Source organism: Marmota monax, unplaced genomic scaffold (assembly GCF_021218885.2).
Source record: "Marmota monax isolate L192 unplaced genomic scaffold, Marmota_monax_Labrador192_F-V1.1 WCK01_AAM20220418_F8-fsc00017, whole genome shotgun sequence".
Lineage (NCBI taxonomy): Eukaryota > Metazoa > Chordata > Mammalia > Rodentia > Sciuridae > Marmota > Marmota monax.
Window position 1 is genome coordinate 22,253,675 of NW_026695241.1, and position 27,146 is coordinate 22,280,820.

Consider the following 27,146-nt stretch of genomic DNA (forward strand, 5'->3'; position numbering starts at 1 on the left):
AAACCCAGAGCCCATGGCTGAATACTCCCGATGTCAGGGATTTGTATCCCAGATGGAGGTTGAGCTCTGGACAGTACTTCAGAGTGGCCTTCATACATGGCTGTGGGGCAAGCATCACTTTGGCAGATGGTAGCCAATAAGCTACAAATCCAGCTAAGAATTTAAAAGAAGAGTCAATTGAATTGCTCCTATGGATGACCCTCTTCTTCCACTCCCTGGCTGGCATTATCTTCTTGCTATAACACAACCAGTTCAACCCAGATCTAATGTTCTTCTTGGAAGGATCCTTACCCAAAGCCTCTGTCTGCCTGAAGATTCATGAAAGCTCATCTGTACGGGGCCCAACGTATGGCATGGGGATGGGTGGTGCGGCTGATGAGAGAGGTGCATTAGATTTCTAGACTTCTTTTACTTTCTGCCATGGCCATATTTTGGTGCTGATATTGGACTAGACTGGGCTGGTCAACATGGAATAATTGACATGGATTCTAGAAGGACTTATTGGCTATTTTAATGTCTTCTTTTTTTTCACTTTGAGCTTTATCTGGAAAATTTTAGAAGCCTTGTTTATTCCACCAAGTAGATAGGCTATTTGGGATTGGTAGTATCTCTAAAAATACCATTTATGGGTGGCATTGGTAGAGCCACACTTCACAAATAACATATTCTTATCCTATAATAATATCCTAAAATAATGAATAACATAGTTATTCTTATCCTAGTGCCCAGAGAGATGAAATTACTCGTCCAAAGGACTCAGATGCTACAACATATCTCAAATTGTGGCAGTTGTTCTAGGAAGACAGAGGTTTGGTTTTTCTTATTGCTATATCCCCAATACCTAGAAGAGTGCCTGCCACATGTGTTTTATTCAACAAATAGTGTCAAAGGAATGGATCAATTGCCTTTGATCCTCAGCTGCAGTGATGAGTTAGGAACTTTGGGGCCATAAATGTTACTCTTGACATCTTTCTAGTGTTGTGCTTTGGCCTCAGTATGGGATAATCAAGGAAGTCATATAAATCTAGGTCAAGGCTTCCCCATCCCATTATTTCACTTTAAGAGAACCAATCACGATGTCCTCACATTTATAGATGGGCGTAGATCCATTTCCAGAAGACTCTACTTTGGACCATATTCGACCAGTGAAAATGGGGGATTTCTAGGGCCATTTGAGAATGGCACCAGGAGCCCTTTGCTGTTTAGTCCATCAAAAGTCCCCCTGCTCTTCTTGCATAATGTGCTGTGCATGTTTATTTATAATAATGATTGGTGCAGCAACCCCTGTGGTGTGCATGCCACATGATACCTGGGTGTCGAAGAGCTTGACAGCTTGAGAGGGAGCGTAAGCAGACCTCAAAGACGTATTGAACTTGCTGCACGGTAAGGTGTTTTGCCCAAGCAAAAGGCAGCCACAGCTCACACCATCATTTATTTTTAATGTGTTTTTGTTTGTTTGGTCTCTGTCCTTTCCACTCTCTTTCTCTTCTTTGTCCTCTTTGAAGTACATAAAAAATGGTAAGAAAAAAAGGGAGCCATTCAGCTGGCTCTGGACTGCCATTGTGGTTAGGAATCTGTGGGTGTCTGCAGCATAAGAAGTAACTTCTAGACAGACAGAGGGGAGCTTGCAGACCATTGCAGAAGGTTTGAGAAGTAGAACTGAAGAAATAATACACAAGAAGCACTGTTAATATGCTAGTCAGAATATATATGTAAAGAGTTTAGATTTTTGATTGCTTAGAATTGGGGTACCTCTTTATAGATTAAGTGTAATGATGTAATGAATCAGAGGCTTCTTTCTGGGTCTCAAATGGAGGGTGTTGGGAGAGGAATGGAGAGAGAGAGAGAGAGAGAGAGAGAGAGAGAGAGAGAGAGAGAGAGAAGAGAGAAGAGAGAAGAGAGAGAAAGAAATATGAATGGAAATGGATCTGATTAAATGAGTTGTCTTCCCAAAGTGAGCTAGTAATATATTTTTTTTCTCCTCAAATTACTCTTTAGCATGATGATTCAGTTAACTGTACTTTGCAAAAATACTTTAGCTAAAGCTTCATATATATTTGCATGCAATATGTAAATATTAAAAATTTCACATGTGTATGAGTATAGAAAACTGTTAGAAATTTGCCAAATTATTTTCTAATGAATGCACATGGAAACTTTGTTTTGGTGTTATTTCAGGTTGAAATTGATGCTGTGTGTTTTGTTATAATATGATTTCTAGAGCACAATTTGAATTTTGTACTTATTTGCCTGAGACCATGGATATTTAGGTTCTCCTTTCCTGAGAAATTAGTTTTTGGAGAGATCAACATTGATAAATAAGGTGATAAAATATAATTAGATGTTTATAATTTCACAATGAATAAATAATAGACCATGCTAGTTCCACAGTTATTTGTAGCTATTTTATTTATATTTTCAGCACAAACCTAGCAAGATAATTTTTTCCCTAGACCTCTAATTTAATCAGTGGTGTGGCTGAGCCTAGTCCAAATTAAATACTGGCAATAATGAAATAAAAAACTCTTTTAATAAGGGTCATAATGTAAGAGACACATCATAGCAGTTTGTATATTAGTTTTTGCCAAGGCTTTATTGAAAATGAACTGTTTCTCTCACTGTATCGAGTATCTGTGGGGCGAGGTTGACTGGTTAGTGTGTTGTGTTAGCTGCTAAGTCACCATCATAACATGAGCTTAATCAACAAGGTGTATTTAAATATTTTCTTCCCCAAAAGGTTGAACACATCCATATTCGTGGGCAGCTGGATAGAGACATACAGGCATCTGTGAATGTAGCACTAACTCTGGTTTTGCACGAATACTTACTTCTGTGTCTTCTCCCCAGAATGCCCCAAATCCCACTTGCTGCCCCTGGAACATTCTCCACATCTGTGCACATGTGTTCTTTGAGTGGCAAGGCAGCCGTCATTGCTCCTAGAAGCCCATCTTCTTTTTATTGAGCTCAGTTGACTCTAGTGCCCTAAACATCTGGTATTCCAGCTTCACAGCCTGTCTTTATATCCCTGGAAACCTTTATATGATCTTCTGACCTCCTCCCGTGTATTCCAAGCCTGTCTTCTGTCTGAGAAGTTTCCCAAATCCTACTGTTTCCCTTTTCTTCCCATCTGCTGAAATGGTACCCTGAAGCCAAATCCCTATTACCCAAAAGCTCAGCCCAGGAGTTTGGTTTCCTGTATATAGTGGTCATAGGTGACATTTCCTGTTTCAACTCTAGGGAGAATTGAGGTCAGTTTGGGAAGGAATTAAGGCTGGATGAAGAATGCCTCCTTACACCAAGTGCATTACTGGATCAACTAAGCAAGTGGGTGGGAAATTTACTGAATTCTCCTGATAGAACAATTTTGGAGGAGCTCTGAGGAATGGAGTGTGTGTGTGTGTGTGTGTGTGTGTGTGTGTGTGTGTAATATTCTGGCTGGGATGAATCATGTACATTGCATCACTTTCTAAATTCATTTTGGTAATTGGAATCTTATAAATGTTCTGTTGAATCACTGCACCCAGAGGGACCTGGGAAGAGTTGTCTCCCTTTTCAATACATTGGACTATTTAAATAGCAAAATAGGTATTCCTTGCTTTAAGAAAACTGAAGACCTGGAAAATTGAAATTTCCAAGTAAGTACATTAGAAACTGGTGATTAACTTACAAAGAGATCAAGATAGGAATCTATAAGTGAACTGCTTTATAGCAATGCACCCTTTTTTTCTTCCAACCTTGGATTGGAAATTCTGTATCTGTTATTTCTTACCTCCAAGGGTCTCAGGAATTAGTTCAGGGCCCAAATAAAGAGTCCTAGCAGTAAAACTTAGAAATGAGCTTCACTTTCCTTAGAAGCTTTTTCTTTTGTCCAATAGTATGCATTATTAAGTCATTTCCATGGTAGATAAGAAATCTTATTCTTGTAGTTTTATATGGCAAATGAGTTTTCCACTTTCTGGATCGAGGAAACAGTCTTCTGACCTGGTATAGTGGCACTGACAGGAGGATTTAATTCTGGGCACAATATTCTCACCTGCCCACGGCTGTTTGCATGACTGCCCTGTCCTTTCCCTGGTCGAAAATTTGCAATACTCTTTCCATCCCCTTCTTTCCTCTCACACTTGAGTGATAAGTCTTGAGTTCTGAGAAGCAGGAGCTCTGCAGCCAGAGCCCATCTTGAGAAGCCTGTGGGAATTTTTCACAGACTTCCAAGGAGTTTCCAAACCTGCTTGCTACCATTCTGTCCAAATCAATCTCAGAAAATGCCTTCAGAGCACAGCACAGTCTACGAGAACTTGGACACAGAGTTGGCTCTCAACAAATATCTGTGGAGTGTTGCTGGGTGCATGAAGCCCACACACCAGGCCCGTCCCACCCACGGACCTAACTCCAGATGCACAGGTCTGCCACATTCTGGAATCACTGACCTTCCTTCCTCAGGAAGAAGGCGCTTCTGGAGAGTGCTATTATTAGTTGGGTGCGTTTGCTCTGATCTGCCAACACTCCCCCACTCAGGGTCTTAATGGAGCAACGACAAGCTCAAGAACCTGTGGCAGGAACACAGTAAGCCAAATCCTCGTTCTTGGGATCTCTTCTTTTAGCTATGATCACCCCATACTTGCCTAGGTTGCTTCTTACCTCTGACCCTCCTTCTATTTCCTTGCTGGTTCTTTCCTTTGATATTTAAATAGTTGAGTTCCCCAAAGCTCAGTCCTAGACCTTTTCCTCTCTTCTCCTTTCTTCTTTTCCTTTCTCCCTCTGTTCTCTTTTTCCTAGATGATTTCATTGATTCTTATGGTTTCAGTTACCACTTATTTAGCAAAAGCTCCTAAATGTCTACCTCTGGTCTGCGACTGTATTTTGTAATTTCCTACAAAGCTATCATTATTTCCAAGCAAATAGGTGAAAAGATCTTTTAAGGTAAGAAAACACAAATAAAAATGTAAATCTTCAGGAAGGAAAGAAGGAGAGGAGTTAGGGAGGGAGGAGGGGAAGAAAGGGAGGAAGGAGGGAAGGGAGGGAGGGACCCCTTTTTAGGTGAAAAGTGTGTTGGGAGGTGGACAGATTGCAACGAAACTTACTCAGACGAGGAAGACTATAGAAGGAACACAGAGAGAGAATTGAGGAGAAGAGTCATTCTGTTTTGAGTGGGTTCAATTTGGGAAGTCTGTGAGATTTCCAATGGAAAGGTCAAGTGTGTAGTGGAACACATAGGTTTAGAGTTCAGGAGAATTGCTACTCTGTGAGGGTCTGAAAGGAAGACATGCGCACCTCCTGCTGGGACATGGCTTGGCCCAAGGTACCTACCATATGGGATCCTGTCCTTGGAGGGCACTAGGTGGAGCTCACCCTAATTGCTGTCCCTGTCTAGAGTATCCTTTAAGGTCCAAACGCCCTCACATGAAAGAGGCAATCGGATGCACCATACAGTGGGGATGGCAGAGTTGGAAGCTCTGGAGAAGGGTGATCCCCAACCCCCCTGCCTCATTTCCTTCTGTAGTCCCTGGGACTGTTCAGGGCTTAGTCTTTTGCTAGTCCCATGGCTGTGAGCACAGACACTCTTGATAACAGTGTAATGCCACTGACTGCCTTTGAGCACCGTCCCTGGAAACCTTTATATGATCTTCTGACCTCCTCCCGTGTATTCCAAGGCAGTGTGATCAGGAAGCCCCACCTAACCAATCACGTGTTCCTTCTGCCATGACTGAAGCTGGGCCTTGGGAGATACAGCTGGTGTCTCCGGGCGCTGCCTTATGCTGTGTGTTCTGCTCTCTCCAATAACCACTTTCTGCTCTCATCAACTGAGCAGGCTTACGGGGGGCATGGTTCCTTGAGTAAGGGGGGCTGGATGGTATTTATCCCTGGTAAGGGGACTAATGCTCGTTTCTCCCTTGGGGCCTCCAACTGATGTAATGGGGAAGGGTTGGTGAGGAGAGTGGGGAGGGCCCTGTTTCCCAGCCTGTGTTACCCTGGTCTTTTTCCACACTGGGCCTAGATGTGTTTTGGGCTAGTGGTGTATGCGGGCGACAGGTCAGAACCTCTGGCCTTAATGCTGCTGCTTCTGGTTTCCTTCAGGTCACCCGACCTGCCTACAGTTCACCCTGAACATGACTGAGGCTGTCAAGACCTACAAGTGGCAGTGCATAGAATGCAAATCCTGCATCCTCTGTGGGACCTCGGAGAATGATGTGAGTTTGGGGCTTTCTCTGTTGTTGGTGGTGGGGGGTCCAAGCGGCTGGGAGTCCTTTGAAGCAAGGAGAGGAAGACAGGACTCTCAGCCCTGGGTTCCTGAGGAAAACATCAGTGGGCCTTGTTTGCCTCCACATCCCTTGGGTTCCTTGTGCTACAGGGACTGTCGGGGCTCTTTGTGCCTTTGCCAAGAGATGCAGTAGGTGGCTGGCAGTGGCTGCCTGGATGGCCATTTGCCCTTGGGAGCGACCTGGCCATGAGCCCTCCAGGGCTTAGTGTCTGACAGGGGGACCATTGCTTATAGGTGGGTTGCTGGGTTGCGCTTGGTTGTTTCCACTACATCCCACAGCGTTTGATCTCATTTAGCCTACAAAGTAAATATAATAATACAGAAATTTCCAAAAAAATTTTGTTATGAACAATTTAAAACATACAAAAGTAAAATAATGAAACTGATGTAACCCAACATCAGCTTCAACAATGGTTAGTAGATGCCCGATCTTTTAGAAATACTACTACCTTCTTAATCATAGAACTTAGTCATAGTTCTAATATCTGTTCACTTGCCAATATGTCACCTGTATCTAAAAAAGACAAGGACTTACTTTTTAACCAACCGTGCAACCAACCAGACAAACAAACAAAAAAACCCCAAAATATTAACAGAGCTAAAAAAAACAATAATTCCTTAATATAAACAAATATTCAATAAGTTGCATTACAAGTATTTTTATTTGAATTGGAATCCAAGTAAGGCCCATGCATTGTAATTAGTCGATATATATTTGAGGTTCCTTTAAAAAATAGTGAGACCTTGTCTTAAAAAATAAAAAGGGCTACAGATGTATGCAGTTCAGTGGTAAAGCACCTCTGGGTTAAATCTCCTATACTATATATATATATTTCTTTAAATAATATATACTTTCCCCCTCTGTTAGTCATATTTTTGTCACTGTGACCAAAATACCCAAGAAGAACAACTTAGAGGATAGATAATTTATTTTCGCTCATAGTTTCGGAGGTTCAGTCCATGGTGGGCCAACTCCATTGCTCTGGGTACAAGGTGAGGCGGGGCATCATGGTGGAAGGGCATGGCAGAGGAGTGCTGCTCTATTCCTGGCAACCGGGAAGCAGAGAGTAGAGTGGCAGGGATGGGAAGGGCTTTGGAGAAGATGCACCCTTCCAGGGCATGCCCCCAGTGACCTACCTCCTCTAGCCATGCTCCCCGGCCTGCTTACAGTTCCATCCAGTCAGTCTATTCAACCTAGAAGGGGCTGATTAGGTCACAGTTCTCACAGTCCAATCATCTCACCTTTGAACATTCCTGTATTAACACAGGAGCTTTGGGGGGGCACTCATATCCAAACCATATCACCCTCTACCTTGCTGTCTCTTGCCCACCTTAAATCCATTGTTGAAGAAATTATATCATTTGTTCCACAGAGTTCCCGTAACTGTATTTTACTGAATGCCTCCTGGTGGAGTTTGACATTTCCCTCTGTCTCTTGTATTTCTTGTAAATTGGTAGTTAGAGCTAGAGGCTTAATTCATGTTCTCTCTTTTTGTCTTTGTCCCTCTCTCCCCTCACCACTTCTCTCTGTGTCTGTCTCCCCGTCTCTCTCTTTTATGGCAAGACTGCTTTGTAGATGATGATGATGTGTGTTTTTATCAGGAGGTATGTAAAATAGCTTTTCTTTTTGGGAGGTGACTCTATTGATGATCCTCAATCGGATTGACCCTTTCATGAGGGGTTGCAAATAGTGAAATTTGCGTTTGATAATTTCTTCTTTGTAAATGAGCTGGAGTAGTTCTACAAAGAGAAACTAACCCAAGCTTGTAGGTATAGAATATATAGAAAAGGCAGGATAAATGCTTGCTTCTTTACCTTTACCATTTTTCAAAATAATATGGTGGTTAAAATAACAATTCATGAAACACTCCAGAAAATAGAAATTATGGGATACCTTCTTAACATGATAAAATATTTAAACTTAGAACTAAAGCCAGTATCTTATTTAATGGGGAAAACACTAGGGGCATTTCCACTAAGATTAGGAATCAGGTGAGGATGCTCATTATTCTACTAACTTCCAAATTATTCTACCTTTCAAATTATTCTAAAGGCTTAGCTAGAACAACTAGGTAGGAGAAATCAATTAGAGACATAACAATGGATAACAAAATACAAGTTGAGCCTTGCTAATTTAAAAATTAAAAATTCTCCAAATTATGAAAACTTTTAGTACCAACGTGACACAAAGTGGAAAATTCTATACCACAAAACTTTGTTTCATGCATAAAATTCTCAAAAATATTACATAAAATTACCATCAGCTTATTGTGTATAAGCTGAAACATATGAAATGTAAATGAATTTTGCCCTCAGACTTGGGTCCCATTCCCAAGGTAGCTCATTATGTACATAAAATATTCCAAAATCTGAAAAAGTCTCAAATCTGAAAAAAGTCTCAAATCTAAAACACTTCTGGTGCTGAGTATTTCAAATAAGGGATACTCAACCTTTAGTAAAACTCTACTTTCAAATGACGTGATAGTTTATCTGGAAAACGTTAGAGAATCGATGATAAAGCTAACTCAAGCACAAAAATTAACGGGATATAAATGAATATACCTAGGAATCTTCATATATACAAAAAAAAAACCAGTTAGAAAACATAATTCCAGTAATAACAGCAACAATAAGAAATACAGAGGAATGTACTTAACAATAAATATGTAAAACCTATATGAAGAGAAGATTTAACTTTTGAAAAGACACAAAAAACAAATGTCAAGATATACTGTGATCTTGGGTAGAATGACTCAGCATTCTTAAGATGGCAATTACTCCTAAGCTAATTTATGATTTTAATTTAGTTCAGGGCCAACAAGTATTTTTTTTATGGAGTTAGATAAGTTGACACTTAAATTCATATGGAAAAACAAACATAGAAATACACAGGAAAAATGTTGGTTAAACAACCTATAATGGAAGCTGGCTCTACCAGACTTGAAACCCATGAGAAAGTCTCTACCTGGAAATAGTATGATACGGATGCATGAGTAGGCAAATAGACCAGCTGGAATAGAATAGAAAGCACATAAATAGACCCACCTACGTATGGAAATGTACTATAGGATAAAGGTTGCATCTAAAATTTCCATGTCAAAGATAGACTTTTTAATGAATGGTGCTGGGACAGTGGGGTAGCCATTTGGGAAAAGACAAAATTAGGTTCATATCTCACACCAGACATAAGAGCAGTCTCCAAATAGATTGGGAATCTAAATGTAGAAAGGAAAACCATACCAGTAGTAGAAGAAAACATGAGTGATTCCTCTTTATTCCAAATATAGGGAAAGGTTTTCTAACTGTGACTTAAAATCTAGTAGCAATGAAATAAAATATTGATCAATTCAGTTCCATAAGACATTTGCAAAGTAAAAAATATGATCTAGTCAAAAGACAGCTGACAAACTATGAGGAAGTATTTGTGGTTTATGTACCAAGGATAAAGGGCAAATGTCCCTAGTAGGTAAAGAACTCTTAAAAATGAGGAACAAAAGACTAGGGACCTGATAGAAAATGAGAAAAAAAAATGTGAAGACTATTCATGAACTATATTAAAATGGACCTGAAACATGGGAAATAAATGTTCAGATGCACTCAAAGAAACTCAAATTAAAACAAAACTGAATACAACTTCTTACTCATCTAGTGGGCAAAAAAATTTTTAAAAGTATGACCCTATATTCTCTTGAAAGTATGGCAAACAGGTACCTTCATTTACTGTTGAAGGGAATACAAAGTGGGACAACCCTTCTGGAGGGAAATTTGGTAATGCTTAACAAAACCACTGGGCTCTCCACTTTTGACTCAGCAGTTCCACTCACAGGAATCTACCCCCAACAGTATGTAAAAACATATGCAAAAGGTGATTTATGGTAGCATTGTTTATAATTACAAATTTTTGGAAACAACCTCAATGTCCATGCACAGAAGAATGGTTGAATAAACCATGGACCAAGCATATGAAGCACTATACAGTTGTAAAAAAGAATAAGAAGGATGTCTATGAATTGGTATGGAATGACTTTCAGGATATATTATTAAGTAAAAAAAAATCAAAGTAAAATCCAATGTCTATCATTTCTGCCTTTATTATAAGAAAAAAAGTAGATGTAAGAAAATATACACCTATGCATTTGTGTAAAAGAAATACAGGAAGAATACAGGGGAATCCAGCAGAGAAAAAATGGTAAGATGGGAATAAGGTAGTAGGGATAAGGGAGGATCAACATTTCTTTGTGAATATATTTTTGTATAGCTCTGACTCTTAGAATCGAGATAAGGTTTTCATATATCTCCCCAAAAGATAACTACTTAGTCAACCAGGATGTGGAAAAAATGAAAATGTAATAAAAACAGTAACAAACAAATCCAACAATAATATAAATATATAACATAGCCATACTAAAGTGTGGGGAAAAGAACTACATTAAGTAATTTCTAAAAATAGTATTGTGACTCTGTATTATAAGGCTAAAAACAAAATAACTGCACACAAATATTGTACTCTAGTTAGAAGATTTGTTTTCATTGGTATATGAAATAGTAATCATAAAACTACTCTATGTTCATGCTAGGCTTGAACTAATAACAATATTGTGGCCAGTGAGAGTCAGATTTCTAAATGTCAGAGAAAGAATAACAAAGGAGGAAGGCTATATTGAACCCTGTGGCATTGGATTGGAATAGGAAGTATCAATATCAACTCATGCTTTAAAATATAATATAATATAATATAATATAATATAATATAATATAATATAATATAATATAATACACACACACACACATACATACATGCCTGTAATTATTTCCTAGAACTGTTGGAAAGGAGGACTGTACTAGCTTTATGTTACTACAAAAAATACCTGAGGCAATGAACTTGTAAAGAGCAAAGATTTATTTAGTTCATTATTCTGGAGATTCCAATCTCAGACCAGGTGGCCCCCATTTCTTTGGGCCTCTAGTAAGGTTCTGGACAGGGAGCACATTTTGGAGAAAACCATTCACATCATAAACCAGAAATTAGAGAGCTCGGAAAATAACAGGATCCTACACCAACTTTTGAAGGCATGATTCCAATGACCTAAGAACCGCCCACCTGGTTCCACCTTCTAAAGGTCAATGGCATCTCCCAGTGTCATCACCCTGGGACCAAGCCTTTAACATCTAGACCTTTGGGGAGCACTGTCCAAATTCAATTCATAGCCAGAAGCTAGAAGCAATGACAGCTCAGAAGCAATGAGAATGCATAGCACCCAGATGTTGGTTCTCAGTCCCATTCTTAGTAAAAGGAACCAGACATCCTTGGAGAAATGGCTGATGCCAGGACTGGGGAAAAGGACACAGGATGAGCCTGAAGCATCTTGTGGTGTCAGAAAGGAAGGAAGCACTCAGAAACCCATAGGACACGTCTGCAGGACACAGGAGCCAACCTGAAGGAAATCCCAATGGTCAAATATAGGAAAATGTGAGAAACTAAATGATGATGTTTTTGGATTATAACCTAAAGAATAAAATAAATATCCACACTTATGTTTAAAAAAGTTGCATAAATAAATGAGTGGAAAGAAGGTAAGCGCTTCCTTAGTGCAGAATTCTAAAGAATAAATGTAGAAGGAACAGGAAAATCATCATTAGGGAGACATCACTTTTGTGATTATTGTAAGCAATAACCATTAATTGATATAAAAATTAGTGGGCAGAAAATGAGAAATGGGATATGTACATAATCTCAAACTCTCTCTCCAACAAGATTACTTATTAATATATTATGAGGGAGGACAATAGTGGATTTACATGGAAAAAGTGGCAATGACAACCTTATGATCACAGTTAACATTCCAAGTAGCAAGACATACCAGTGTGGATGACCCCCTGACCTGATGTACTGAGAAAGGCACAGCATAACTGCAATGGTGTTTTTGTCAAAAATGCATGCCTATTTTAATCTTATGAGAAAAGATCCAGTTCAAACTGAATGACATCTACAGTCCCTGACCTGCACTCTTCAAAGTGCCAATGTCACGAAAGACACAGAAACCGAAGAACCATCACAGATTGAGGGACAAGAGGAAAACACAAATAAATGCAATGTAGGATCCTAGGTTGGATCCCAGGAAAAAGGACACAGCATAAGTGAGAAAAGTGGTAAAATTAAAATAATAGACCATGTCATACCAATGGTAATTCCTGTTGCCTGGTTCTACCGTGGTAATGTAAGATGATAACATTAGTGTGAAGTGTTTACAGAATCTTTACCATTTTTTTGCAACTTTTTCCTTAGTTTAAAATTCAAAATAACTAAATTAAAAAATTGTGATTTTTCCTAACACCTCCCAAAGGAGACTAAGTGTTTAAGAATGCTATCTTTATGAACTCAAGGATTTAAATATATTTTATTTGCTTCAATCCATTATAGTTAAAATTGCTTTACCTTTGATCAGTGTAAACACATTCAGGCTGAAAATTAAGTCCTTTGGACATGATCCTAATAACATTTGATAGCTTCCTTGCTTTCTTTTTTTTTGGAGGAGAGTGGTAGGGAGTATAAAGTATTGAATTCAGGGGACACTTGACCACTGAACCACATCCCCTATTTTGTATTTGATTTAGAGACAGGGTATCACTGAGTTGCTTAGGACCTCGCCTTTACTGAGGCTGGCTTTGAACTCATGATCCTCCTGTCTCAGCCTCCTAAGCCTCTGGGAGCTTCCTTGCTTTCTAATATGTAAAGATATTGGCACATTTCATCCCATCAGACCTGAAATCGGCTAGTTCTCCGAAGACTACTGGTCCTTTCAGTGGGCAATGGTCTATAGAGAACATAATATGTTTTTTGGAGGTGCTATTTTTTACTCTGTTTATTATTGCCTAGGGACATTCTCAATGGATGGAGCTAGAAAATATTTTTGTGGGTGTTTTAAAGATGAAATACACCATGAATTTATGTTAATATTCCAGTTCATATCTAGCACCAATTGTGGAGATTTCATTTAACCTCATTGATTTTACATTTGTATTTTTCTTCAACCATATCAAAATTCTTGCTTCTCAATGATACCAACATTATTACTCATTTGATACACATGCAAAAGTTCTAGAATATCATCACAGTATAATTGCTGCTGGGTGCCGTGGCACATGCCTATAATCCCAGTGGCTCAGGAGGCTGAAATAGGAGGTTTGTGAGTTCGAAGCTAGCCTCAGCAAAAGTGAGGTGCTAAGCAACTCAGTGAGACCCTGTTGCTAAATAAAATACAAAATAGAGCTGAGGATGTGACTCAGTGGTCAAGTGGTGACCCTGAGTTCAATCCCCAATACCTCCCCCACCAAAAAAAAAATATCCACACACACATATATGTATATATATGTAAGATATATAATTGCCAGGAAAAGTGCATATTTGCATTTATTTTTGTCTTTAACAAATATTCTACTAAGGAAGTACACTCAAATTACTTGTTTTAAAGTCACTTTGAATAGTTTTTGTGGGGTTATACCACCAGCTGGATATGTAATTATATTCATTTTGGGATTTTTTTGTTGTGTTTTGTTTGTTTTATAGGGACATATTATAATTTAAATTTTGCTTAATGACTATGTAAAATATTTACTGGCTCTAAAATCAAATCTATGAAGAAATAATATACTCATGAAAATCTAGCTTCTATCCTTACCTATTCTATGCTTTTTCCCCACTCTGCTTATGGGTGATCATTAAAAAAAAAAGTATGGCTTATCTTTTCATTTTGTTTAAGTGTAAGCATATATGCATACATATGAATCCATAAGAAGATATATGTTTTCTACACTCTGCTTTTTTTCCACTGAATATCTTGGAAATAAGTTCAGAGCAATATATAGATGTATTCTGCATTCTTATAGCTGCATAGTTCTTCATCAGTTTATTCAACCAGTCCTTTATTGACAGATATTTAGGTTGATTGTGGTCTTTGCTTTACAAACTGTTTATGTGCTTTTCTGTTGTTGTTGTTGATGTTGATGTTGACTTGGCAGAGTCTTAGGAAAGGGTTCAGGGAAGGAGTGTGGAGTCAGGAGGTTGCTTGGGCATTAGGGTCATGTACACATGACATGGTCAGGAATTTCCCTACATATCCCAGAATGAGATTCCCATTCTACTGGAAGTGTAACCATAGGTGGACCCTGGTTCTTAGACACGTGGTAGTAAGATGTCCTTAAATTGTATTTTTCATGGAAGTTAGCATGAACTGGGGGTTCTTGGTGGTTTTGATGGAGGAATTAACCTGAAAAGAAAACAGAAAGGAAGAGAAATGGTGCTAGTCAATGATCAATCTTTGAAAAATGCATTTAAACTGCCCGAGACCTGATTTTGCTCTGGGAAAGTCCAATCCAGGGTATTCTATCTTCTTGTAGTTCTCATATGATCCCTAGAGTAGGGATTATTGATGTCTTTAGGACATTAGTAATATCGTTTCTGCCAAGTCCCTTGCTATTTTTTTTTTGTCTCCATCCAAACTTATCTCCTGTTACCCCTTAAGCATATCACCATATATAGCTTTCTTCAGCTCTGATATCAGGCTACAACGTTTGGGGAGTAAACCATCATGCCTTGGTTTTCATCCTACTTCTTGGACTGTGCTTCTTAGTTTTCTTTGTTCTCTTGTCTCTTAAATTGGTGTTCCCCAATTTGTCCTTCTCAGCAACCTCTGTGGGTTAATTAATTTCAGATAATTCAATGAAAGCTATAGGTGTACTCTTTCCTTAGGAGGAAAAAAAGTACATTTCTACCTATAAACAAAATTTTGCATATCATTTCAAAGGGTTCATGGATACCTTTCTATGAGCATCAATTCAATGACATCTGCTCTCCACTCTAGGACCTTCATTTGCCACCTTTGTCCTTTATCAATGACTTCCAAGTCCATATCTCAGGTCCAGACTTCTCTACAGATCTCCAGCTGCCTCCAGGTTCATCCCTACTAGGTGATCAGGAGATTGGTAGCTGACATTCCCCTCTGCTTCCTATGGGCTCACTCTCCAGCCCATGTCTCAGTGGGTACTCTGTCATTTGGCTTGCTGACTAAGTCACAACCTGGAAGACATTCTTGATTTCTTTACTGTCACTCTCCACATCTAATTAATGACTTTTAAATGGAGCAAAACCCACTTCTTTCTTCCATGCCACAGTCTTACTTCAACCCATCATCCTCTCTCACTTTGGTGGCTAGAGCAACCTTCTAACTGGTCTCCTGGCCTCAAAAAACAAAAACACCCTCTCCCCTGATCTCACCTGAGTTCCAGCCTCCAGCCTGGGAGAAGGCTTTTGGAAGTCGAAGAAGGGTACTGCTTGCTTTTTCCTACAACCCAGAATTTTAGGTTTTGTGTTTTCACGAACCTTACCACCAAATATAGCTGTCGTCTGCTTTTCAGATGGAAAGAGTAGAGACTGGAGGACTTCAGTTAAAAATTTCAAATATTTAAAGTACTTTCTATATACGAGGCAATCATCATGGGAAATAGAAAGATGCATAAAATTAGTTTTCTGCCCTTTGGAAGCGGCGTTATTTGCTATAGGAGTTTAGAAGAATAAGGAATCTCTTTAAACTTGGATGTGAGTGGGTAGTTGAGGAAGGCTTCTTGGAGGAGGTATGAATCGAGCAGGACCCTAGGGTGGGGAGAAGATGTGTACAGCTTGGGAGTCAGAGAGGGAAATCTAGCACAAGCCATGTCCAGGGGGCAATGAGGACTCCAGAGTCACCTGGGAAGGGGAACCCAGCGAGGTTGATCTCTGGAAACATGGCTGGAGGGATGAGTGGGGGCCAGATTATTGGCCCCAAATAATCGAATCTCTCTCCTCCCTTCCGCCCGCTCTGTATCCTGCCAGGACCAGCTACTCTTCTGCGACGACTGTGACCGTGGCTATCACATGTACTGTTTAAATCCCCCAGTGGCAGAGCCCCCAGAAGGTAATGACAATGAGGCCAACAGTAACAACAACAGCTACTCCTCCTGCCACTTCTTGAGCCCTTTCTGTGGTGCAGGCCTTGAGCTAAGGGCTTTTCATGTCTTGTCTCATTTAATCATCACAACCCCACGAGGTAGGTACGACTGTGACTAGCATGTTACGCACGAGGAAACTGAGGCACACTTCAACCAGCTGAAATTCCAACTTGAGGGCCCAAGAGGTTGAGACAGGTGGTTGAGACGATGGGGAGGTGTGAGCATCCAGGAAAAATGGCCCAGGCCCAGAGATGTGGGTGAAGAGACGTGACCAAGAAGTGAGGGTCTTTATGATGGGTTAGCCGATCACCTCTGAGCACGCACTTTCTGCTGAGTGGCAGATGCCAGCTTGTTTTCAGGACGGAGACTGGGCCTCTTATGAACGTTGAGGAAAAACAGGGTTTGTAAGAAGTTAGGGCCATCGGGCTGGGCCTCCAGAGTTAGAGAGGGGATGCTACTAATGCCATCTTGTGTCTTATAGGAAGTTGGAGCTGCCACTTATGCTGGGAACTGCTCAAAGAGAAAGCCTCTGCCTTTGGCTGCCAGGCCTAGAGCCCCAGGTCACAGCATGTGACTTGCTGCTGGAGAGGTGGAGCCAGAGCCCAGTCTAAACCAGATGGAGCCCTCCTCCCATACATCCAGACAGACCAACGGAGAGGAAAATGAATAGTCACAGAAGGGCGTGGACACAGGGAACCGAGAGGACCCGGTATCTACTTACCTCCTGCCCCACAGATGGTACTTCAGCCAGCACCTCCTTGCTTCTACCAGAAGGATCTTGCACTTTTGAAGAACAAGGCCCAGCCCCAGCGCTGTGGAACCCTCTCACTTTTACCTTGGCACTGCGCCCCTCCCACGGGTTTCCAATTTAAGGGAAGCCCTTTTGTGACCACTCGTCAACCACTCATGTGACTTGATGCTTTTTATCTATGGTGTTCCAAGAGATCTGTGCACATCCTCCTCACCCCCAGCTTACACCCTTCACCCTAAATTCTCACCAGAGGAATGAAGTGCCGTGGAGAAGTTGTTGTTCATCACAAGCCTCACGGGGAAACTTCTAGACTTGGATTCTAGAAGCCATCTTGAAGATGGAGACTTGACCCCACCCCCACCTCCCTTCTTGTTCCTTGGTCTCTGTGAAGAGGAAGTGGTACTTTCTAGAACCCCAGCAGTGGTCTCCACAGTCGGGGTGGGGGTCCTTCATCCACTGTGTTATCACTTGATGGGGGGGTGGGGGTTTTGGGACCGAGAGATGGGAGGAAACATTGGGAGAATGACGCTAAGGTCCTGCTATGGCCAGTCAGTATTGGTTATCCATCAGGAGAAACTGGTTCTTTGACCTTCAGAGCCAAGGCCTTGTGAGGTGACAAGCCACAGCCCATGGACAGAGAAAAATGGTCCAGACTCTGCCTTCAAACCAAGCTGGTTAGAGGCCTAGTTTTGTTTCCCCTGGTGGGATCCAAGCACTGGGAGGTGAGCAAAGCCTACCCAGTCCAGTGTCCAAATGTTGGTTTTAAGGGACCGCAGCCTTGAGAACCCCTTCAGTATCGACGCGACACTACCAATTCCTTTGCCCAAGCAATTTCTTCCTTCCCCACGGTGTAGGTTTGCTATTGTCTATTGAGACCTGACTGGAAACTTTAGGATGGAGGAGAGAAGGTCGTTACTCCAGCAGATGATTAGGGTGATGTGATCATTTGTGATCGGGTGGCAGTGGTTCAGAACCCTCAGCCTGTGGGCTGTTCTTGTGTCCTGAGCTCCCCCATATGAGCTGGACTCTTGTTTTATAAAACAAACATGTTTCTAGAAGAAAGAGGTGGGGAGGCCTAGATTCCGAGAACTGTCGGTTGGAATACAGCCCCGTGGGCTGGAGTGGATCAGACTGTCTTTGAATTGCAGCAACAGCACAGTAACTGACACATTTCTGGAAAAATCATTTACCCAAAGGGCAGGTCTCAGTCAGTGGGACCCTCGCGCCTGCTCGGCTTCCCTGAAACCTGCTCCATCTCTGTGGTCCAGCAGCTTACAACAAAGACCCAGGTTATTTTTAGTCCTTCAGCTGCTGAAGAAGCCCCCGGAGACTCGGGCTGGCTGGGCCACTTCTACCCTGCTGCGGTGTTCACTCTGGGACCTGGCAGGGGCCTTCTTCTCCGGGGAAATTGCTCTTGGCCAGTGGATCCAGGGCAGCATGGCGCGCAGCCAGGCAGTGTGAGTCTCCCCCATTCCTTTGCAGAGGGACTTGAGGGTCACTCTCCTGCAGGCCCCTTGGCCTCAGGGTGAGTTACATGCATACATAATGATTTCATTTAAAGGGCCTCTGTCCAGATGGGATTTCCATCTTCTCCAAAGCTATTTTATTCCTCCTGCAGGCTGCTGGGCCCATCTGGGTTTGGAAGGCCCTGGGAGGATTTGAGGGTCCCATCAGAGCAGAGGGGCGCATTTCCTATTCTCACTACTCTGGATCTCTCTCCTCCCACAAACCCCAAAGCAGGGTGTCCTTAAATGGTGATTATTGGCTTTGAGATTCATTTTAAACTAGTTTTAGGAAAAAAAAAAAAAAGTTCCCCAATGTTCCCAAATGCCACAGTGACTTGAAAGTTAAAGGCGTAAATCCAAACCCAAAAGTTCTGGTTCTGCGACTCGACAGGCCCTCTTTTGGAGCATGTGTGAATCTGCTCCCCAAAGAAATGCAGATGAAGGGTGCCCTGTTCTATCTCCTACCAAGACTGCTGTGGGCACAGAAGCTGAGGGTGGACAGATCTCTCCAGCCAGGGTGAGGCACTGGAGCTTGCCTGAGGATGCTGGTCTGGTCAGGGCTCTGAGTAGTTCCCTACTGTGTTTCTTTACTCTCCTCCCAACCCAACCTCCCTCCTCTTTGGAGCCCTCATTTTCTCCATCCAGAAAGTGGGTATAGCAAAGCAGGTGGATCTGTCAGGGTACCACAGAAGTCTCCAGAGTCACCTTTACCATCTTTTGCACTGGAAAAAGGAAGGTGTTGGTAAACTTCAAATTGGTCTCATTCTTTGAGTCCCTGAGAACAAACTGGAATCCTAGGGTGCATGTGAAGGATCAGGGTTTTAGTTTTACCTCTGCCGTTAAATAGCTGTACAACCTTGGGCAAGTCACTTAATCTCTGAACTTCAGTCCCTCTCACCCCTGTAAAATTGAGGTGGTAACTCTTGCCTGCCTGTTCCACAGTGACACTGGGTGTCTTAAAAAGCATAATGTTATTTAAAAGCCACTGCAGAATTGAGCTTGTGTCTGAGAGGAACTCCAAATGCCTTCCATGTTTGTCTTGTATGACAGCCAAAGTTAGATGCCTTCTTGAATCTCCCTTTTGACCAGAGGGGATTTAGGTTTTAAGAACCAGGCTGCCTGTGGTCAGGACCACTAGGCCAGGGCTCGATCAAGGAGACTGTGGGCTGCATGGGCTCTGGTGGGAGGTAAGGATTTGCCATCGGACTCAGGACTTCAAGATCCTGTCCCTACCTCCAAGGTTAACCAGCTTGGAATAGCAAACTGGCTTTTACAGAGGGTGTCAATCATTTCAGGTCAGTATAACACTCTCTTTTACCTTGGTTTAAAGCCCAGCTCTGCTTCTTTTTAGCTGGTTAACTTTGGACAAGTGGCTTTCCTTCTCTGAACCTCATTGCCCAAGGAGTAAGGTGGGTGTAAGATGTCTATCTAGAAGCCAGGTCATTGCAGGGATTAGGATAAAGCTGGAAAAATCCTATGTGGGCCTGGTAGAATGAAGGTCCCCTCTCCATGAGAGCTACTGTCATTTGATGCTAAGGCCACAGAGTGGAGATAATGACTCTGTTGCCTCCAGCTCAAATCCCTGGAACAGAAAGGGCCCTTTTGCTCCATTTCACCCCTAGACTGTGGCTTCTGCAGACCAGAGAGGTGGGGCTACAGGATCTGAACCGGAAGAAGAAATCCTGTTCCCTTACAGACATTTTGGAAACACTGCTTTTGGGGCCTGCAGGAAATCCAGAACAGGCAACTTTGTGAGGAGATAGAATCGAGGCCCCTGCTAGATTTCCATTCCACAGACCTGCAGCCCCTGAGGCAGGACCCAGCAGGTCCCGAGGCTCCCGGCTCCGCCACTGCCCCAGGGCCAGGTAGGAAGCCCAGGCAGGCTGCAGAGAGCAGCCCTTCCTGTGGTTCAGGCTCAGACAGCTGTGGGTATGTGGGAGGCCCGAGGCCTTCCGGGCTGGGGAAGATCCGGGTTTCAAGGTGGGGAGGGCCCGGGTTTCCCAGGGGAGGCTTCATGGTGCCCAGGGGAGTAACACTCCGGGTACAGTTTTATCTTCCTGCTCTAAATGCAGCACGATTCCTTTCCAGCTTTCCCCCTAAAAAGCCCAGATATCTCAAGGAAGAAAAATGACATGGTGTTATTACGCTTCCTTCGAGGGCAAGAGACCTGTGCTCTTCTGTGTGTGGAAGGAAGATTACTGACAACCTTAGGCTCCAGGATGCAGAGAAAAGGGGCTTTTAGTCTCCTCTTTGAGCCACACGTGTGAGGGGCAAAGCTTGGCTGGTGGCCCAGGGCAGGGCCTGAGGACCTCCTTGCCTGTCCCCTAGGCTGGCTCTCAGCCTGTTCTGAAGGTGCTGAGAGGACAGTTCTCCTCCTTCCTCTGTGGATTCCCTCCCTCAACTCCTCCTTAGGGTGTTCTGAAGTCACAGTCCAGGGGAGAAGTGGGCTGACCCGGATGGATCCAGGTTCACACTCCCACTGAGATGCCACCAGTCCAGGGCTGGCTCCTTTAAGGAGCAGCAGTTGGTGTCACCTTTAGTGAGCTGGCCTCCCTGGAGAAGCTGAGGAAGTGGGGAGGGTGGGGAGGCTGGAGGAAGGAGGTGAAGAGATAAGCCTAATAAGGAAAAGGGAGGGGACAGCCCTTGGGGAGGCCATTAAGCCTGTGACAGAACAAGGTGGGCACCTGGTTTCCTTAGGGAAAAATCCTGGAGCAGATAACCAGAGAGCAAGGGGTAGGGTGACGAATTTTCATAACCCATTTTTTCTCAGGCTTGTGATCCTATACAAAAACAACCCCCCCCCACAACCCCAAACAAAACAAACAAAAAACCCAAACCTTTGCCCACAGTGGACACTGAACCAGGCCCCTGTTTCTCAAGGCCTCTGGTCTCTGGCTCCCTGTTGGATAGGGGGGCTTCTGAGGGCACAGCAGACGGGAGCAGTACCCCTCATTCACCTGGAGGTGGGAGGGACCGCCTGACAGATCCCCGGGCATTTCCCCACTCCTCTGGACAAGTGTCATTCTGACTTCCTGAGATAAGCTGCTGGAGGCCCTCGGGTCTAGATTGGCCAGATTTGGGGGACAGATGGCAGCAAAGGGTGGGCTAGATCCTGGCCTGCAGGCTTAGGGAGTGGTGGGGTTCTAGGCACTGCTACCAGAAGGCATAATACCCCAAGTCCAGGAGGCCAGCAGCTGGGCAGTGAATAGTGGCCCTGGCCAGTGTGGTCGGCATCTGGAGCTCAGCAAAGGAGAATCTGTTCCTTGCTTGTGTTACCCTTTTTGGAATTTTGCTCCCACCCCTGAAGGATGCTTCTGGTTTTCAGCTGAGCTCAGTTTTTTCTGCATGCCAGGTGAGGAACGGGGTGGGGGGGTGGTGGGAAGGAACAGACACTTCAATTTGTCTCAGGCCTGCAATCTCCCCACCCAAACCTTAACTGTCCTAATATGCAGTCAGAAGGGTGGTCCCTGTGATTGTCTTCAATTTGGGGTTCCTTCCCCATTTCTAAGCATGCCCAGGGCTTGAGATCTATTTATGGTTCGCAGCCAGAAGCCACCACCACTTGCCCTAAGTGTAGAAAATGTACAAAAGATGGGTTGGTTCAGGGCTTTGAGAGCTGGGAATCCTTTTCTAAGGAAGCTGAAGAGCCTCTGGTGGATATGAGGGACAGCTGGGGTACTTTCTCTTAGAGGGAGGAGGAGAGAGAAGGATGTGGGTGCCGCTTGCTCAGCACCCTGGACATGGGAGGGTGGACAGATGCAGACAGAGGGGGAGCTCCTATGAGCATCTCAGCAGCTGCTCGCAGGAAAGCATGGCTGCCGAGCCCCCTCTCCATACTCAGGCTGCTGGGAAGAGAGGCAGAAAGGAAGTCCCTCCAGGAAACCCAGGGGGCGGGAATGGTCCCACTTTGCCAGTCCTGCGTTCAGTGCATTCCCAGAAAGAACAGGGAGCTCCCGGTGAGGAGCAAGTGTTGGAAGTGAGTGGATTTCCCAGAGCCTCTCTCTGGGTTCCCGGTGAATCTTGCCTGCCCCTCAGGCCTGGGGGGAGGGGGGGGTGTCCCCGCCTGCCCTGAGGGATGTCACAGGGTCAGAGCAGGGGGATGCCCCTCGGTTTCAGACTCTATTCCCACTTTCTTTTGCTCCAGCCTCAGCCTCATATTGTGGGGCCAGCAGCCTTGACAGTGGGACATTCCAGGGTTTCCCCCCCTTTGGCCCCACCATGAGAAAGGAGTGTTTGTGCTGAGGGTGACATTTCCCAGGGCAAGCCAGAGGAAGCCAGGGCTGGGACTGGCAGGCAGCCAGAATCCTCTTGGACAGAGATATAATTACTAATAATGACCTCTAGCCCAGGCAGCGAGGAAGATGGCCATTCAGGTCGGCACCAACTCAGTCTGGCACATAAGCACTGCCGTGGCAGGAAAGAGGTCCCTGTGTGCAACGCAATGGGGGAAACCTGTGAGTCCCTGGGGCCTGGGTACTACCTCAGCAGCACAGCCCCATGGACCCCCAGGTTATAGTTACGCCCTCTGCATTTCATTGGCTCGCGCCTCTGCATCCCTGTAATTTGTATTATATTACTAATATTGATGAGAACGGAGATATACAGGTACACACACACACACACACACACACACACCCTGCTTGATGAATTAAAGAGAGCTCTCCGTGTTGCTCCAGGATGAGAGGGAGAGCCAGCAGCTACCAGACCAGATACATCTGCCCCGAAGGCCTTCTCCAGACAGGAATTCCAGCTCCCAGACCCTGCAGAGCCACAGAGGTCACACAGGGGACTTGGTGCTTGAAAAACCATTGGCTCCCTCCACTCTCTCCATCTCTCCCCTACTCACTTCTGCTTCTTTGGGAGAGATGTTTGGCCATCCTTGAGGACTTGGAAAAACAAAACAAAACAAAACAAAAGTCTTGATTGCATTATCAAAGGGATGCAATGACTTTATGGCTAGAATTGGGGCTGGGTTTTTATTGACTTTGCTCTTTCATATTTATTCCCTACTGAGACCTTTGCTCTCTTCTTTTCCTGCCTTCTACCTTCCCTATACCTTCCCCTCCCTTCCCTCCTGCCATGGCTAGATGCTAAAGAGTGGGGTGGTGGTGGGAAGACTCGGTGGCATAAAAGAAAAACAAAATATACCCCTGTGCGTTTTCAACATGTAGTTGAAGAGAACTAAATTAGGGACTAGAAAAAAGCAAAAGAAACATTGCTAGATAATATGTGAGTAAGAGCATGAAAATATAGAATGATAATCTCTGAGCAGAGGCGGTAGGCAGGGAGTCCTGGCTTACTAGTGCATCTGGGACAGGTGGCATTTGGGAAAGCAGGCAGACCACACATTTTCACTAAACGGCCAGGTGCTTGAGAGCGCCTGTGCTCCTCTGGCCAGAAAAGGGAGTGTGTCCATCCTACTCGTCCACTACTCATCTGCCATACTGGTCCACTCTTGGGTGTGTTTCCTCTGAGAGCAAATAAGCACATCTCTTGCCCTCAGAGAGGGATCGCTGGGCAGGCTGGTACTGGCTAGGACATTTGGCAGAGTCTTGACTGTGAGCAAAGTAATGTGCTAGGTCTTATGTGGTTGCTAGATAAATAAAACCTCACCCTGGCTCTGCCTCCAAGTTGCTTTTCAGCTATAAAACTTAGCTTTCCCAAAGAATCCTGATCACATTTGAAGTATTGTGCCAGTGAGGAAGGTTTGTGTGTATCCAGGTCTCTGGATGCCCGTTCATCTGTACAAGAGTAGCACGTGAAAACATCTAGCTATTTCCACACTAGTTGGGGAGAGGAACACAGATGATCTCAGCCTAGTCGCTTTTCTGTTTTTCCAAGTGCTGGCTGCCCTGGGAAGGTAAACATCCTTAGCATGGGAGTTCCCGAGGTCATCTTCATGCTTGGAGGGTGCCAGGCAGCCAGGGAATCTGAGGCTGGGTCTCCAGTGCTGCTTTCAAATTCCTGGGAAGAGTGGGAGGAGGTGCAATTGGCAGGTGCAATTGCAGACGTGGAAAGTGACCCACATGATGGTCAGAAAGCAGAGAGGGTAGGAAGCGGCGGGGTACAGACTGATGCCCTTATTGGGTGGTCTCCCACAGAGACCCCGTCGAGGTTGACACATCCTTGGGGAGCCCGCCTCTGGCATGGCTGGTGGGTGTGTAGATGAAGTCCAACATCAGAGATGTTTTCTGTTAACCTCCTCCCCCTGCTTTTGGCCAGGCACTCATCAGCTTCTGGCTTCCGGGTTCGTTTGACTCCCAGCTGCCTCTATCGACAACATCGGATAAACCATTTATTTCTTCTCCATTTTCTCTGCACACATTACAGCCAGGTTTCAGCTTTTAGCTGTTCCCTGAAGAAGCCACACCAGGCTCACTTGCAAGTGAAATGCCTGACTTGGGGGAGGCATGCTCCGGCCCACGTGGAGAGGTCAGCTCAGGGCTGGCCTAAAGAGGCCTGTGGCCTTTCTGTGAGGAGGCCCAGGGGAAGTACTGTTTGGGGGATCTGGACAGCACCTGGCTGTTAGCAAGGTGATTTTGGTCATTTCTATGGAGAGTCAGAGACATGGGATTTGGCTGTGAGTTCCATTCTAAAGTGCTTGAGAACCTGAAGGGAGTTCCAGGGTTTGATCTACCCATCTGTTTAAAAGCCTGTGGGCAAGGTCCTTTTGAACCTAACCTTCTTCGAATGGCCAGTCTCCCCTTATCCTTATTGCTAGCAGGAGAGGAGAGGGAACTGTCATTCAAGTTGGATCCTAACCAGGCCAGACTGGAAGTATTGCCCCTAAGCAGTGGACAACGGCCCTTGATCCCATGATTCCTCTGCTCTGTGACTTTGGTGAGGTCTGCCCCTGCTTAACGAACCCTGGGGTTCTTCTGGGTGGATATTGGCAGGAGGGTCTAGGGGTAGGAAAGTCCCATGGGGGAGAAACCTGCCCTGCTCTCCTGTGAGGAAGCTCATGTCTGCACAAGTTTCTTGGAAGGCATGGAAGTTGGTGGGCTGAGTCAGAGAGTGTGGGGCATTTGGGAAGGGGACCCTGGAAATGTTCTGATGATCTCCAATCACTGGGCCTCCACTGGTGCCTGTGTACTTGTAGATGCAATACCAACTTCCTCCAGGTGGGGGTACAAGAGATGGAAGCCATTCCAGCATCCCACCCCTAGGCTCCTACAGGCTTTCTTTTCTTTTACCCACCCACCACAGCTCCTTCTGAAACTCTTAGTCATAAAGGAATGGCCAAGAGAGTTGGCCTCCAGCCCTAGAAATGCCTGCAAATGAGAGTCTTCCTTTTATGTCCTTGGACACTCTCCCCGTTGGACCTCAGGACCTAACACCACGTTGCCTCTTGCTGACTGAGCAACCTAGACGTTTTGCCTTGAGCTACTTGCTACAGTGTGCAGGACTGAGGCTGACACAGCTTTCATGAGGTTAGAGAAAAGGGCTGCAGATCTGGGAAGTTGTGTGTAATGGTCTGGAGACGATATTTCCATTTGGCTTGCTTTGGCTTCTCTAAAAAGCAACCATAGCAACAAACAAACAGGAAGCCCCCATCCCCCACTCTGCAAGCTCTCCTCCTCTTTCAGGTGTAATGTGATTGTAGTCTCAGTCTACAGGTGTGTGTGCCACTCTGGTCCTCTGTCTTCTAGGGATGCTCCTTTCTCCTGTGTGTCAATTCCCACTCCTTTGTAGCTCCAAGTGTGAAGTGCAGTGATGTCCTGCCCTGTCTAAGGGATCTATTGAGACCTCTTGGTGTTTCAGTATTGGAGATGAGGCTGTGCCACATCTCCCACCACCCTAAGGGGATACTCTGGTTTGGTGACTTCCCAGAGAACTGGCATATGGTGAATGTCTCCAGGAGAATCTACAGGTTGGAAACAGCCCACATCTGGATTTCGGCTCGAAGAACAAGGACTTGCCTGGGGGAAGAAGCACCTGCTCTTCCTTCCTTCCCAAGGCTGGCTGGACAGGCTGCCCATGAGCCAGGACCCACCACCTGCCTGCCCTTCTTCCCGTCTTGATCTAGTTCCAGCAGTGGAGCCTTGGAGAGGTCAAGACTCAATGTGGGTGTCAAGCAGCCTCTATCTTTGGAGCCACTGGATGTCCCAGCCCTTCAGTGGACTCTTGCACGTTCATGAAGACTGAGTCACAAACGCCCTGTCTCTTTCTTACTGTGGTTAGTATCTTGTTCTGTGATTGGTTAGCAGTGTTAACTATCCATGTAGCAAATCTTTTGTCTGCAATTTAGAGAATGTGTAAACAAATAAAAGGCTTTAAAACTCTTGGGAGCTCTTAGTTATTTTCCTCCCAGTCTTTAGAACATGAATGGCAAATGTATAAATTGTGTGAGGTCCACAATGTACAAATTCCATGTTGGGGTGTACAGTGGGACTGTGTTTGGGTGTGTAGCATGGGTATCCGGTTCCAGAGAAGCACCTGGTGCTTAACGTGTTTGCAAGGAGACTCCAGGAGCAACACCTTTCAGGTCTCAGTTGCTGCTTGGTGATGGAATTCTGACCCCATCACACCACACATAAGCTCCTGGGAAGCCATGTCAGGGCGGCTTTCATGGGCACAGCAGGGGGCGTAATTTCAACCTAGAGAGCTTCATTTGCAGGAGTGTGCCCACTCCTCTGAGAAGATCACG

At 44.3% G+C, this 27,146-nt stretch overlaps 1 protein-coding gene across 1 annotated transcript in view; it reads left to right on the top strand.

Moving 5' to 3' along the window:
- Dpf3 (double PHD fingers 3) overlaps positions 1-26,782 on the top strand; it is a 259,933-nt gene extending 233,151 nt beyond the window's left edge. Inside the window, exons 9-11 of the mRNA XM_046440970.2 lie at positions 6,076-6,188; positions 16,128-16,209; positions 16,725-26,782. Coding sequence (XP_046296926.1) covers positions 6,076-6,188; positions 16,128-16,209; positions 16,725-16,795 — 266 coding nt within the window. The 3' untranslated portion in view covers positions 16,796-26,782. The remainder of the gene's footprint in view (positions 1-6,075; positions 6,189-16,127; positions 16,210-16,724) is intronic.
- The last annotated feature ends 364 nt before the right edge of the window (positions 26,783-27,146 follow it).